This window comes from Littorina saxatilis, linkage group LG2 (assembly GCF_037325665.1).
Source record: "Littorina saxatilis isolate snail1 linkage group LG2, US_GU_Lsax_2.0, whole genome shotgun sequence".
NCBI classification, from domain to species: domain Eukaryota; kingdom Metazoa; phylum Mollusca; class Gastropoda; order Littorinimorpha; family Littorinidae; genus Littorina; species Littorina saxatilis.
Window position 1 is genome coordinate 37130182 of NC_090246.1, and position 15577 is coordinate 37145758.

The 15577-nt window shown below is 40.6% G+C and overlaps 1 protein-coding gene across 4 annotated transcripts; it reads left to right on the forward strand.

Moving 5' to 3' along the window:
* The first annotated feature begins 68 nt into the window (after nucleotides 1–68).
* On the forward strand, nucleotides 69–14590 carry LOC138958900 (cilia-and flagella-associated protein 96-like). Of its 4 annotated transcripts, none has more exons than XM_070330223.1 (8): nucleotides 69–386; nucleotides 4060–4279; nucleotides 5940–6080; nucleotides 7269–7344; nucleotides 9297–9479; nucleotides 10359–10534; nucleotides 10979–11013; nucleotides 13589–14590. In XM_070330223.1, exons 1-8 carry the CDS (start codon nucleotides 287–289, stop codon nucleotides 13618–13620), a joined length of 963 nt encoding a protein of 320 aa, XP_070186324.1. In that variant the 5' UTR covers nucleotides 69–286; the 3' UTR covers nucleotides 13621–14590. The 4 variants fall into 4 exon arrangements, with proteins under 4 accessions (XP_070186324.1, XP_070186323.1, XP_070186326.1 ...); XM_070330222.1 differs by lacking the exon at nucleotides 7269–7344 and adding an exon at nucleotides 8191–8266 and having other exon boundaries at nucleotides 73–386; XM_070330225.1 differs by lacking the exon at nucleotides 10979–11013 and having other exon boundaries at nucleotides 74–386.
* Nucleotides 14591–15577: the final 987 nt, after the last annotated feature.

The following is a 15577-nucleotide window of genomic DNA, read 5'->3' on the forward strand; positions in this document are numbered from 1 at the left end:
TCCGGTTAGACAACTTCCACTTCCGGGCCTGCGCACAAGGGTTATCTCCATAGCAATTATTTACACAAAGTCCGCCTGGGTGGCTTTTTAGGCTGCCATCAGCATCAAAATAAGTGTATTTCTTCGCGAGACGGTGTCACGTTGCTGGTATATGGTGATTCGAGACAGTCTTGCTCGTTTTCCCATGCCAGCACAGTGCTTCGTGTGTGGAGAAGGTTGCAGAATTCTGTACAAGTTGTGATTTACCGCCGATTTGTAAGGCTCGTGTGATCACCATCTCTTCACGATGGCAGACAGAAGCGGAAAGACCGATATGGAGCGTGTTGGTCTCTTCCAGGAGATGAACTACGCTACTATCGGAGACAAGTATAAATCTACAGCTGGCAGTAAGCGAATACTTTGTCTTATTTTATTTCATCTCTCTCTCTCTCTCTCTCTCTCTCTCTCTCTCTCTCTCTCTCTCTCTCTGATCTCTCTCTCTCTGATCTCCCTCTCTCTCTCTCTCTCTCTCTCTGTGTGAAAAAAAGTTTGCACCAAGATCATTCACACCAAGATCACACAGACACACACACACACACAGAGACACACAGACACACACACACACACACACACACAAACACACATAGACACACTCGTAGACATGCACACACACGATGACTGTTCAGTTTACTATAATCTATATATATATGCACTCCGAGTGAGTGTGTACAGGATCCTCTCCCGGTACACAATGAAAATAACTTCTGGCGAAGCGAATTGTCATTCGATGCCACTTTGCAAAGGAAACACAGGGCAGTTGATTATCAGAGAGTACAAGGACAATAACAAAGCTAAACGAAAACAGACCAATACTGCAAGCTAGCTATAGCTAGCTCTTTCTGTAGTGTGGGTTACATTCTCTGAGTGTTTATTCTTCAACAGATAATCGCACCATTAACACTCAGAGTGTGATTCATCGCAAACACACACACACACACACACACACACACACACACACACACACACACACACACAAGCATACTAAAACTAAAACAAGACTACTAAACAATTAACAGACTGATGCTGCATGGCAGATGCCACTTTATTGTCAGAGTATAGATCACACTTGAAGTATATATAATGCTGTGCCAGAACGTGGTCAGAGGGAAACGACTTTAGTTTGATCAACATTTTCTTTGCCTATCTCTTTGTCTCACAACGAACAATTGGTTTTTCAAGAAGAAAAACCGCAGAGAGATATATACATGGCGTGTATATATATACGTATAAGTTACAGCTCCGTCCATCCATGGTATCGCCTGATATTTTGTCGAGACTGGGTCAATGAATATGATGACGTCACTTGAGGCTCTGCCGCGAGTGACGTCATTATATTCTTTTACCCTGTCGAGACAAAATATCATGCGATACCATGGATGGACAGAGCTGTAACGTATATATATGGCATGACCAAAGTAAGGAGAATGTGTCATGGGATGTGGAAACAAAGCATGGGAAATTCACCATGGGCAGAATAATCAACGCAAGCCTAGAAGTTGTAAAACTATATTTTGTTTCAGTCTTGGCAAGGCCAGTTTTGTCCAGTTCCGGAAAAGACATCATGAATTCATTCTTCATCCTGTCGAGACGAAATACCAATTCCATGGATGAATCGAACGTGTAACGTATATATCCCGTGACGCATCAAAGCTAAATTTTGTTTTGAAATGTCTTCACAACGTACAGATAATTTATAACAACATAATCGTCATCACAAGACAGGAAAAACGCATACTTTGTTTTTCGTCTGCTACAAATCTAGTCTTGTTGGTTGACGGAGTGAATAAAGCTTCAATCGTACCTTCATCAACAGGAATAAATACTCAATCCACTGTCATTTCGCAACTGAACATTGGGTTTTTTCTTTAACTTTTTGGTTAACATTGAAACGGCAACCCAAAAGAGTGTTTCAGCTGTTTCAAGACACGGGCTTATCCGCAGTCTAAAATGTCACCGGAAGCGAAAAAAAGTGTCGTGCATACTGTCACAAAAAGACGTCATGACAAAGTTACACGCAAAACGAAAGAGACTTTGACGTCATTTACTTTTGTTCGGACTTTTCCGTCTGTTCCTAGCTTGTCACCCAAAACGTCTTTGTTCTTTTCGCATTGCAGCTGTGAAATAATCGGTCTTGTGTCTCAGTTGTGTAGGTACAGAGTTTGCTTCTGCAATTGTTGTGTTCGTGTTGATGACGGCTTCGAAAGACAAATCAGCGAATCTATCGTGTGGAAGACATTTCTGTACAAAACACCAAACCCAACAAGAGGCATTGATGCATTTACAATTTTCTGAAGAAATAAACTGCATGTGGTTAGTTTCATCCGTTTGATGCTTGTCGAAACGAGCCAATAAGGCTTTAGAATGAAAGATTCCACGCATTGCTTGGCAATCTGTTCACAGATGAGGTCGCAGTTTGTAGGTAAATGAATCTATGAATCGGCACGACCAGAGATAGATCTGCATCTCTGGTACGACCTTCCAGATTATCAACAGCGGGTTCATGGTCAGAATTAAGAGGTCAAATTTGTGTGGCTCCCAATCATTTCATAAAAGATTTCCTTTTTCTTGTTTCTGTGGCTGCGCAAGTTATTTGCCTAGGTCATGGCCGAACTTTAGGCCTACGGAGAAATATCGCTTGATATTTTCTCACTAGAATAACAGAGACAAAGAAGGGAAGTCATGCTATATATATACAGTTATGCTGTATAAAGTGAATTCTGTATGCAAATAAAGAAAAAAGTCAGAACCTTGTTGCCTTGAAGTGGTGTTTGGAAATGGGACACTTTGGACGGCCCCAGATAATTCGCTGAGTTACATGTTTTTGATCAACTAGCCCCCAATTTTGTGTGTGTACAGTTTGTAAAGGGAGATTTAATCTGGAAACCTATCCTATAATAAATACAATTTATAAATTGTTCTTGTGCAAAAGGCTTTGAAATCGATGTATTACGCTCGTTACAAAATGTGTCCAATTTTCCTATAAAATGGAAAGTTCGTCCGCTACTCAACGGGGGCTCTGGTTAACATTGATGTGAATGGGAGCTACAAACTGCCTTCTTTGAACCTTATTTAACAAATCATAATGTTTAACCTGTGTTTTAATCCGGTTTCTTTGTCAAAGCAAGTTTAAGCTACATTTTTCAAGTCAATCGGTAATGATCGTCATTTTCTCAATGGAACACCAACCAGTAGCCCGTCTTTGTTTGATCATTTTTCATAAACGAAGCTTTCAGTTATCTTTCTAAAATCTAAAACACATACAGAGTAACATACTCTTTTTTTAAACTGCAACATTAAGGAAGAACTATGTGAAGTTTTATTTGTGTCTCAAGTGTCCCATTTTACAGAGGCAGGTTCTGGCACAGCATCATAATTATAGCCTTGGAAGAGGTTGTATACACTTAGAGTGTGTACACATTAGCCAGCCCGGCCTATATATATACACCCCGATATAAAGATGGCGGAATGGATTTTCATTGGCCAATTCTAAACAAATTGTAAGGAGGCATTTCATTGGCTGAGAGTTGTTACAGACCTTTTCATTGTCGGAGTGTACATATACATACCTATCGATCCTGTATACACTCGGAGTGCGTATATCTTTTGCCTTACTAAAATCAGCACATCAGGTGAGACGAAAAACCGAGGTCCCTTCGTGTACACTACATTGGGGTGTGCACGTTAAAGATCCCACGATTGACAAAAGCTGGGTCTTTCCTGGCAAAATTGTATAGGCATAGATAAAAATGTCCACCAAAATACCCGTGTGACTTGGAATAATAGGCCGTGAAAAGTAGGATATGCGCCGAAATGGCTGCGATCTGCTGGCCGATGGGAATGCGTGATGTATTGTGTAAAAAAATTCCATCTCACACGGCATAAATAAATCCCTGCGCCTTGAATATGTGCGCGATATAAATTGCATAAAATTAAAATAAAAAAAATAAATCCCTGCGCTTAGGACTGTATCCACGGAATACGCGCGATATGAGCCTCATATTGATTGATTGATTGATTCAGGTGCTTTCAATGAAGCTGCGGGCAAGGGCAAACAGCTCCTCCCAGGTGGCGCAAAGGTAAAAGCGGCCACCCAGGCTGGTTACTTCACTGACAAATTTGGTCGTGTCTTCGACGGAGAATCATACAGCGACCCCATTCAACTGAGACGGCGATACAGGCTAGAGCAAGCTAAGAAAAATCTCAGCAAACCTTTCCTGCCATCCAATGGAGACAAGAAAATGTAAGTCATTCTCTTATCTTTGATTCACAAAATGACTTTTGAAGAATATGATAGGAACTGGTTGTGCAATAGAACCTCCCTCCCTTTTTAAGACCCCCAGATTGAGAATTTCTCCTTTTTTAAGACCTTGGTGGGTGTTTTATTCAATGTTCTGTCCTTCTTCTTCTTCTGCGTTCGTGGGCTGAAACTCCCACGTACACTCGTGTTTTTTGGCACAAGTGGAATTTTACGTGTATGACCGTTTTTTACCCAGCCATTTAGGCCGCCATACGCCGTTTTCGGAGGAAGCATGCTGGGTATTTTCGTGTTTCTTTAACCCACCGAACTCTGACATGGATTACAGGATCTTTTTCGTGCGCACTTGGTCTTGTGCTTGTGTGTACACACGGGGGGTGTTCGGACACCGAGGAGAGTCTGCACACAAAGTTGACTCTGAGAAAATAAATCTCTCGCCGAACGTGGGGACGAACTCACGCTGACAGCGGCCAACTGGATACAAATCCAGCGCGCTACCGACTGAGCTACATCCCCGCCCCAATGTTCTGTCCAAGTATCGCCTCATTATAAGACCACCCTATTCAAGACCTGATTTTCTGAATTTTTGAATCATAAAAAAGGGAGTTCCAATGTATTACAGTGGAACCCCCCTTTTAAGACCTCCATACATCTGAGAAAATGGGGTCTTAAAACGGAGGGAGTCTTAAAATGGGGGTAATTTTACAGAGGCAATGAACAGAAAGTCTGAGAAAACAAGGTCTTAAAAAGGAGGGAGTCTTAAATTGGGGGGTCTTAAAAGGGGGGTTCCACTGTACAAGGATCATAGAGCATCAATCTACAGGTTTATTTAGCAACAAGGAGCAACAGAAGATCCAGAACCAGAGGGAATAAGGTGATAACTGCTTGTGAGATATGCTCGATCATGCTTTTTAGCTTCATGTACGTGCACGTTCTTAACAAGGAGGAAACAGGTGAAACCCTTATTGATGATCGAGTCGTACGTTATGATCAGAATTATTTGACTACTTCTTAGGTTTTGTTGTAACATGCAGTCAAATTATTTGAAAGTACTGCATGATTGCCTTTTTAATTTTTGATGCATGTCAGGTACTCTTATGTCAGGTTCTCTGTAATTTGAGGTTTGTTTTTGTTGTTGTTGTTGTTTAATTGGTTGTTTGTTTTTATAAGCAGCTTAATTGTAACTGCTGTATACATCATAAAGCCTCTTTAGTTTACCAAGGTTCAGTATTTCACATCTATTTTTTCCACGTCCTGCGCTTTACTGTGTCAGTAATGCCAAATATTATATTTCTACCATTGTGCAAACTGGCAACACACACAATATATTGTGTTAATCCCTGTCTGATTTCTGATTCAACTGTTATTTTATTTTTTATTATTATTTTATTTTTTTATGATGATGAAAGTTGCTTTTTCATTTCAGGCGCCAGGAGAATGATTACGAATAACTCTCACTTACTCTATTACTTATGTCATGCATTTAGAGCGCTTAAACTTCCCTTTGTTTATCAGATTTTGTTAAGTTTATTTTCCATACAGATAGAGACAGTTTTACTTGGCAAGCAGCAGTATTTGAACATGCATAGCATCAACAAGTGGACAGTTGATCGAAATCTGACACAGTACATGTTACTGGTTGCAGGTCTGGTCTTGGAAGCTTCTATGGAACATTCACAGGGCCGGTGCCAGCATTCAGTCCAATTGGTGGCAAGGGAGGCAAAACTGAAAAAACTCTAGGAAAGAATATTTTAACCAACCCCGGCAAACATGGCACTGGATATGGGTAAGAAAACAGATTTTACCTAATTAACTCAAGAAAATAATTTTTGTAAGTACCGTATTTTCCGGGTCATAAGGCACGACTTTTTTTCCTCGAGTTTTGTGCCTTGTATAACGAAGCGCCTAATCCGTGTATGAAATACGGAAAAAATCAAAGAGACCGCCTGAGTACCAGTCAAACAACTTGTGATAATGCATGTTTCGGGTACTAGGTACTACCCTGGCCAAGTTTCCTCTCAAGACATCAAAGAGACCGCCCCATAGGCTAAACTCGGTCACTGACCCCGGTGCAGGAAGTGTTTCCTCTCTCAGATATGACAGGGGAACCACCTCTCATAGCTAAAACTGGGTCATTGACCCCTGGGAAGAAGGTCAGTGTCAATATACAAGGCAACCCAGCTATCACAATGGACCTGCCTTTGATCTCGCGGCACACACAGAGCACACATATTTCCACTCTGTATTCTTCCTTTGATGTGCGGCTTATTTTCATTCTTCCACCGTTTGTTACCGGTATACTTTTTCAATTTTGGTGCGCCCTATCGGCCCCCTGCGCCCAATGGGTGACTGGATTACAATTCTTTTTAAAAGAAGGGGGTGTGCCTTATGCGCTGTAGCGCCTTGTAACCCGGAAAATACGGTAAAAGAAGGAACAGGGGAAGTTAATTAATGAAACCGTAAACTTATAGCCTGGCGATGTTTGGTCATTTTTTCCTCCAGCTCCAGCACACTTGCTGGATTCAAAATGTCGGACGCAAGAGTCAAAAACACTGAATAGCGTCCACGCCGTTTGAGAATTGTTCGTTTGCTTAAGCCTTTCTCAAACGGTCCATTGCAGTGGTTGTTCCTGCTTTGTCATAAACTCATTTATGGCTAAAGTCGAAATGTATTTAATTTCAAGAGATAACATGTGTCTTTTGTTTAGAAATTTCCATTCTGTGTTTCTGTGTTTGAAGTATAATTGCAAATTAATGTTGTCGAATTTGGTTTCAATTCTCTTTGAGGAAGTTTATTACTTTTGGGTTAGCACAACTTTGAATAGATTCTTGCATATTGCTATTATATGGAAGTGCTTACGTAACAATATTTTTCATCCATATCTATATATATGGGAAGCTGCGTTTGTGCATCGGCCTGTTAAGGTGTTTTGTATGTTTTCCCTGAAGTACATGAGAAGAAACTACCTTTGCAGATATGTTGGCGTGACACTGGGAAAATATCCCAACAACCTGACAGACGCATATGATAATAACAGAGAAATGGCCAGGGTGGGTCCGAGTTTTGCCGTGCAGTGAACGAACATGCTGTCACTTTTTTTGGTTACGTTTGCAGTGCAGACTTTTTTCTTTTATGGCAGTGTTCTTTTGTGACTTGTACGTCTTGACAGTGTGCAGTGAAGATCACATACTACTTTTGACTAACTGGTTGCAAGGCTTCTTTATTTGGTTGCAGGCTCCGCTTGTTTTTTGTGTGACTTTGTGCAACTCAAATAGAGTGTGGACACACCTGAATCCCTCAAGTTTAGAGATGAAAGTGTTATATATATATATATACACAGACACACAATCTAGTTCACAGCTAACCCTCAGATCATGAGGTTGTTCCCCTCGATCTCCAACACCTGAGGATTTGATGGGCTGGGAGGGCATTCTACTGAATGGCAATACTTGATTTATATAACCCTTGGTTACATGTATACATAATGTGCATGCATGTGTATGGGTGAGAGAGAGAGTGTGTACATGTGTGCATGCATTCATGCGTGTGTGTCTGTGTGCATGCATGAGTGTGTTGGTGATATGTTTCTCTATTGCTTTCGAGAAAAGACTTCGGTGATTGGTTTCTGTGTTGTTCTCTTCAAGCAGGCAACAGAAACACTTGACATAGGATCACTGATTTTCAATACCGCTTTTTTTTATGTCACACATGCAGTAAAGAGAGTATACATCCTTCATTTCTTGTTTCTCACAACCACAGCACAGCTAGATTGGCAAGCTATGTAACAAAGATTCTGTTTACAGTGTTTCTTGTGCCTGTGGTTAAGCTCACTAGCTGACTAACTTGTGTGCTGTGTTGTGCTGCTAACTGATTCTCTCCCACTGGTTTCTCTAAAGCTATGCCAATGTCACGCTGGGTGTTTATCCACTGCACTCCGTAGAACCTTTCGACAAAGCACAGGAACAAATGAAGGTTGGACTTACTCTCACATGTTTTTACAATAAGTGCTTGCACAGTGAATGTTTTGTATTATGTTTTATGAAATGTTTTGTTCATTTACCTGTTGTTGTTGTTGTTGTTGTTGTTTATGCTGTTGTTGTTGCTTTTGGGGGGGGGGGTGATTTTGGAATGGTAGCAATCTTTTGTTTTACTTTTACACAAGTTGCGCTGAATATGAATATATGTACAGATCAACTGCATACTTCATAAAGATATTTCAAAGTGTGTATGAGCAACGAAAGAAGACCAAATTGAGAAATCAATCAATATGAGGCTTATATCGAGCGTATTCCGTGGGTACAGTTCTAAGCGCAGGGACTTTTTTATTTTTAAAAAAAATTTTTTATGCAATTTATATTGCGCACATATTCAAGGCGCAGGGATTTATTTATGCCGTGTAAGATGGAATTTTTTTTACACAATACATCACGCATTCACATCGGCCAGCAGATCGCAGCCATTTTGGCGCATATCCTACTTTTCACGGCCTATTATTCCAAGTCACACGGGTATTTTGGTGGACATTTTTATCTATGCCTATACAATTTTGCCAGGAAAGATCCTTTTGTCAATCATGGGATCTTTAACGTGCACACCCCAATGTAGTGTACACGAAGGGACCTCAGTTTTTCGTCTCATCTGAAAGACTAGCACTTGAACCCACCACCTAGGTTAGGAAAGGGGGGAGAAAATTGCTAACGCCCTGACCCAGGGTCGAACTCGCAACCTCTCGCTTCCGAGCGCAAGTGCGTTACCACTCAGCCACCCAGTCCTCAAATGACTCAAATTCCTTGAAAACATTCTTTTATGATAATTGTAGATGTGAAACAATAAAAGTTAATGAGTAAAGAGAAAAGAAATCACTTTATTTTCGTTTATTCTTTGTGACTGTTTATGGGTTGTTGTTTTGTAGTTGTTTTTGTGTGTGTGTTGTTATTGGGTGTTTTTCTTCTTCTTTCTTAAATGTATTGTTCATGAAGAGTTTGCTTTTGGCACCTTGTAGAAAGTAATGGCACAACACAAGGGAAGCTTGAAAGGAGGAGCCTTCAGACTCAACATGCATCCTACGGAATACTTTGACGGAAATCCTTTCCGTACGGACAAGGCTCTACCTCCTGTACGAAAGACAGCCTCTGCAGAGCCAAAGGACGTCAAACCCTTCAAACCAAGCTCACCTGGAAAGCTGGTTGGTTTGCTTTGGACGAAGTTTCATTTGCATGTTAACAGCTGTGTCCGTCTTTGCCTTCCAGATTAGTCTGCTTTGAATAAGTTTGCATAAGCCAGTTACTGTGTGTTAAAGATGTTTGTTGTTAGCTACAAAGCCTAATTACAGTACATGTACAGTGGAACACTCTTTTTTTTTAAACCTCGGGATTTCAGGTTACCTCCCTTTTAAGGCCTTGTTTTTTCCTTTGGTTTTTCCTTTCATAAATTAACTTCTGTAAATTTACCATTTTAAGGCTCTCTCCTTTTTCAGACCGGGTTTTCGTAGTTTTTTTAAGGTCTTAAAAAAGGTTCTACTTTAAAAGCCTTGGAAAATCCGTGTTAACATTATGTCCATGTTCAAGATTTGTTGGTCATGGTAGCCAAAGTTTAAGAAATGCCAGAGGACATTTAATAATAATTAAGATCTTTTGCACCAAGTGCTTTATACAATTTCAATTTTAAACCCCCCAAAAATGACAAATGTACAATCATACAAAAAGCATGCAAATAACATTTGACTTTCTGATTTTTGTCCTCGCTTATTACTTCTTTATCGGTCATTAATGTGCAGAACTGTTTTGTTTATTATTACTCCTTGACTTGCAATACTTGCATTACTGATTTTGTTTATTATTACTCCTTGACTTGCAATACTTGCATTACTGATTTTGTTTGAGCGCCTTTCTTACGTTTGCAAACACATGTAAATGTGTTTTCAAGTAGATACATTTGTGAGAAATATTAATACTTCTAGCTTCAAACAACATTAACACCCCCCTCCCCTCCCCTCCTCTCACCCTTCTCACTTTTTGGAGAGAGAAAAAACCAACTTATGAAAGAAAACAAATTGTGATTTTAGGCTGGTGGTGGAAAGGTTGGAACCTTCGATCCCTACCCCTCACATTCGGCAGATCCTTACTCCGACAAGATGAAGCGTCCGATCAATGTCGTGAACAAGACTGGCAAGATTTTCATGCCCTCTCCCGGTCCCAAATCAAGACCAATGAATTCAATAATGGACCAAAACATTGTGCGGTGAGTATACGTTATACCCCATGCGGCTTCTCTTGTATTTCTCTGTTATCACATTTAGAACAGAGTAATTTGGGGCAAGTTCTGTTATTTCTATATGTAAATTTAATTTTGAGTGTTGGAATTTGACACTTAGATGTTCAAGTGACAGAACTAGGGGAATTAGGTGATTGAGAAGGGGGTGGGGGACAGGGGCTTCTAATTGTAATGCATTTCAGTTGGGGGTTTATGTGTGTGTGTGTGGGGGGGGGAGGCGGGCACATTACTGGTACATTAAGGATATTATGTCATGATGAGTGCTGTGTCCCACAAGAATTTGTTTCTTCACAAGATTCACATGCCTGTGCTCATAGCTGTTCTCAACCAGTGTGATTGTATGTGGTGTTTCTCACAGTTTTGTCTGTCTGTAAAATAATTGACACTACTCACTTAATATTTTCTCTGCAGGAGTCATACAAAGTACAATCCTCGACTGGACTTTGGTAGGATCGATTGAAACTCAATATACACAATCTGCTATTCTTGTGTGTATATATCCCATAATTATGTAGATGTTGTGAATTACTGCACCAAGTTTTCATCAGCTGTACTGATTTCACGTGAAACCGGGAGCGGCATTGCAGTGGCTGGGAATCTTGCTTTGTGAATTATGTGGCAGAATTTGTGTGAACAGCATTTTTTTTTTTTAATCCTGGGGGGGGGGGGGGGGGGGGGAAAGAAGGGGGGAATCATGTCTTGAATAAGGAGTCTTAAAATGGGGGTACTTTCAGAGTTTATGAATAATAGAGCATCTGAGGAAACTGGGTCTTGAAAGGGTCTAATCCGGGGATGGGGGTCTTAGCACTTTCTACCCCACCCATGTTGACCAAGGTTTTTTTAGCCGAGACCAGCTGTGCTGCAGCAGGTCACTCAGAATTGTAGTAACTGTGTAGAAACTGTATCAACACGCTGGAATGCAGATCAACATTACAGGAAACGACTGAGGCTAACAGTCTGATATATCCGTACCTGACTGACTTGACTATTAGGGTTTAACGTCCTCTTAGACCAACTGGTCTATATTGGGACAGGTATTGGTAATACGCTGAAGATATGGTGTGATACTTTGATTCGAACAAGCCCGCTGTGGCTGTCTTCTTCGACACACCAGCCTTGGGTTTGTCTCGTCAAAGTATCGAAAATACGATCATGATAATCAGAGACGAGAGATGATGCATGCGTGTCTTCGTGTTTTCCAAGCCCTGAGACTTTCGCTGTGAACGTGGGATCTTTTTCGTGCGCATGTGTGCACACGGGGGTGTTCGGACACCGAAGAGAGTCTGCACAAAGTTGACTCTGAGAAAAAAATCTCTCGCCGAGCGTGGGGATTAAACCCACGCTGATAGCGACCAACTGGCAACAAAGTCAGCGCGCTATCAACTGAGCTACGTCCCCGCCCCCTATCCGTACCTGGTCAGATAGAGCCATATGAGTGGGTACGGATATATCCGTACCTGGGAGACAATGAGTTAAAAGGGAGGGAGTCCTATATTAGGTAGGATGGTACGTTGGGGGAGGGGGGGGTGTTAGAAGGGAGGGAGTCTTCTATCGGGTGGGGAGGGAGAGGGTCTTAAAGGGGAGGGAGTACGTCTTAATTGTAGCGGAGAGGGGGAGGGGTCTTAAAAGGGGGTTCAACTGTAATGGGAAATGACGAAGGAGAGTTGTGTAAGTATTTGCTTTTATTGTGTTGCTAAAAATCAATGTATGGATGTCAACTATTGCACCATAAGAATTAATAGCCGAGGCAAAAGTGTGACGAACCGAAAAGGTGTGAAGAACTGAACAAAATTGCACTGTGTTACACGACACTTGAGATTGCCACAAGTTCTCAAACGTCGTATAGTTGTGTTCTTTTATTCTACGTCGCCCGTCTTCGCAGCAGCAGAAAACTCGTCAAATTGAGTTCGAGGATTTATTTAGCATTCCATACATACAACTGCACATCGTAGCAGAACTCAAAGTAGAAGCTTTTTTACATACAAATCGCGCTGGCCTATATAGCAAATACTCAATCTCGAGAATATTCCAGACCGAACATGATACAACTAAAATTATATGAACCGTCCATGAACTAGAATAGTGACGTTCTCTGTGACGTACATCAAAAGCGCCGACGCACTTAATCCGAGCGAACGCCACGAACCCACGACTCAAAAAAACGTGGTAAACAACTTGTTTTGACAGGCCTAGAAAGTTCACCTGCATTCTCGTCTAAACATAAATATTGTGTTTACAAAATATAATATCGGTACTTTCCCACAAAGTACAAATAAGTCAACTACATGCAACACACAAAACCGAACCAAAGCTCAGCAACGGCAGCGTTTCCTAACACACTGTATTTCCATTGATTCGTTGTTATCCATTCTCACAACATGATTGAATGTGTGTGTGTTGTACTGGGTGTGTTGATTCATGTGTTATATATTAACTGGAAACAAATATCTTTTGATTTTTGATAGTTCTCACTGTGTTTAGATCCGTTTATTTTATTTTAACTTTTTGTGTTCAGAAGTATTACCTCTTGTATAATCTTTCGTATCATGTGTGATGTGTTTGTGCAAGGTTTTCAAAATGCAGTTGAAAATGAATTCTCAAATAATGTTCCTCTTTGCTGACATCCCTCACTAAAATATGGGTCATGCTAGGTCTCATATGTGTGGAGCATGAATGTGCGATTTCTCTGTAAAATATATCAGCTCAAAAACTAACCAGTTTACCACAACATGTGACTGCAGATGGATGAAAATGTTGTCATCTTTGGTAGAGACAGCTTCCATACAATCTCTGGAAGTGATACCAAAACAATTGTGACTTGTATCAGAACAAAATTTGAATTCTGCAACAGATATAATCTTGATATCCATTGTGAATACACTACATTGCTGACTGAAACATGTGAAACCCGCTAAAGATAGAAAAGTAATTTCAGACAATTTTACTGTATCTTTTGATGGGTTTTTTTTCTGTGCCAAACGTTCATGACTCTCTATAACCGATATATCCTTTTTGTTTCAGATCTATCAATGTCCAAAACTACCGTGCAATGACGGTAGCATGAGAAACTTCAACCTTGGCAAGCTCTTGACCAGGGTTATCAGTCTTGCAATGGAGGAAAAGCACCTGCAATTGTCACAGCGGGTATCTCTTTGAGACAAACTGATCAGCTTTCACAAAGGTGCCAGAAACACCTCAGCAAAGACAGAAGCACCAACACCTAGGAACATCAGTGTGCACAACTAAATGATCACAACAGTGATCCTCCACATCTTAAAGCTGACACCAAATGTGAAACCTATTGCAAATGACGACAAATAATCTTAGGTGCACAATATCTTTTTTTGGAGTGCTTTGATAATGCAAACATCATCTCAAATTATTTTTAAAGCACATGTATTCTCACAGCATTTCATGGTTTCAGCATTCTGTAAAAATGAAAGCATTCCATCCAAAAAGAATTTGTTTGGGGTGTGTGTGTGTGAATATAATGTAAAAAAAGGACTGGTGAAATAACATGTTTTTGTATGTAAGTACGAAAAAAAACTTGTCCATTATTGGCAAGAGAATTCTGTGATATTTTTGAGGGGGTGGGTTTTGTCAAATTCGCAAAGCTCTTACCAAGAGGTAAACCTTTGGACAGATGACTGTACAAACAACTCTTTTTTTCTTCTTTTACACCATTGCCAGCATTATGATTCATGTTTGCAACATTCCCATCATTTTTCGAGGGAAGAGAAAGAAAACAAATGCACCCCCCCCCCCCCCCCCTCCAATGAACGTAGTTATCCGTCTTTGCTTTTTCACTGATTTACAACTGATGTTGATGCATATCATCTTTCTCTTCTCTGAAATGTTGCAACAAAATTCAAAATATGCCTGGTTTACCAGTCTGGCCTGTTGAAGGGAAATATTAAAAGTGCAGAGCCAGGCACCTTTCGCTCAGCGAGATGCTATGGTGTTTTGATATGTATTTTACAATTATTGGTTTGCCCTCAATAAACTCTTGTTTTGATACCAAAACTACTGAGTTGTTCTGAAAAGGACTCTCTCTCTCTTACACACACACATAACACACGCACACATACATACACACACACAACAAATTTCACAATCACTGAATCACTTTGATGTATTTCAAGTTCACAACAGTATTTCAACATCAGGTAGAGTTCTTCATCTCAAGAATTGGCAGGCTGTCTTCCATTTTCCAGAAGTGAACAACAGTTAAAAATAAACTAGTCATTCTTTGTACAGGATAATGAAACAGTTCAATGTTCAGTACACATCTGTACATTATCCACATGTTCAAACGAAGATGCACACGAACAGGTAATGAGAATCGAAAATTTTTATCTAAATTTTGATTTGATTAATATACTTACCCGAATCACATGATTAGCATTGACCCACTTCGATGCTTAGGTTATGATAAAAGCTACCCCGTCTAGGTATAAGGGGAGCAACCCCAACTAAAAAAGTGACTGCACCAGTATGACTGGCACCCTGGGTTACGTCCCATGCAGCACACTACGTCATCAATGGTGCTGGTCACATGATACCCCTTCAATCGACTAATAGAACATTAAAATATCGAGCGGGGCAGGAGGGAGGGAATTACTCATGTGATTCGGGTAAGTATATTAATCAAATCAAAATTTAGATAAAAATTTTCGATTATAATTACATATTCTTACTCCGAATCACATGATTAGCAGATAACTCCAACCAGGAGGTGGGTAAGATCAAAAAAGGTTCAAACTCACCATCAATTTCTGGAAATGCACTGGCCCGCTGCCACCAAGGCAGGCAGGGACCTTGATCCATCGTTACAAAGCGAAGCAATGTCTCTCAGATAAAAGTTGATGAATACATCGTCTGATCGCCAATAGGCTGTATTCAAGACTTCGCTCATCCTGTGGGACCGCAAGACGGCCAAGGAGGAGGCCCAAGCCCTTGACTCGTGAGCTCGGGCCGAGCTGAGAGGAAAGGCAGGAAGAGCCCCCCCCC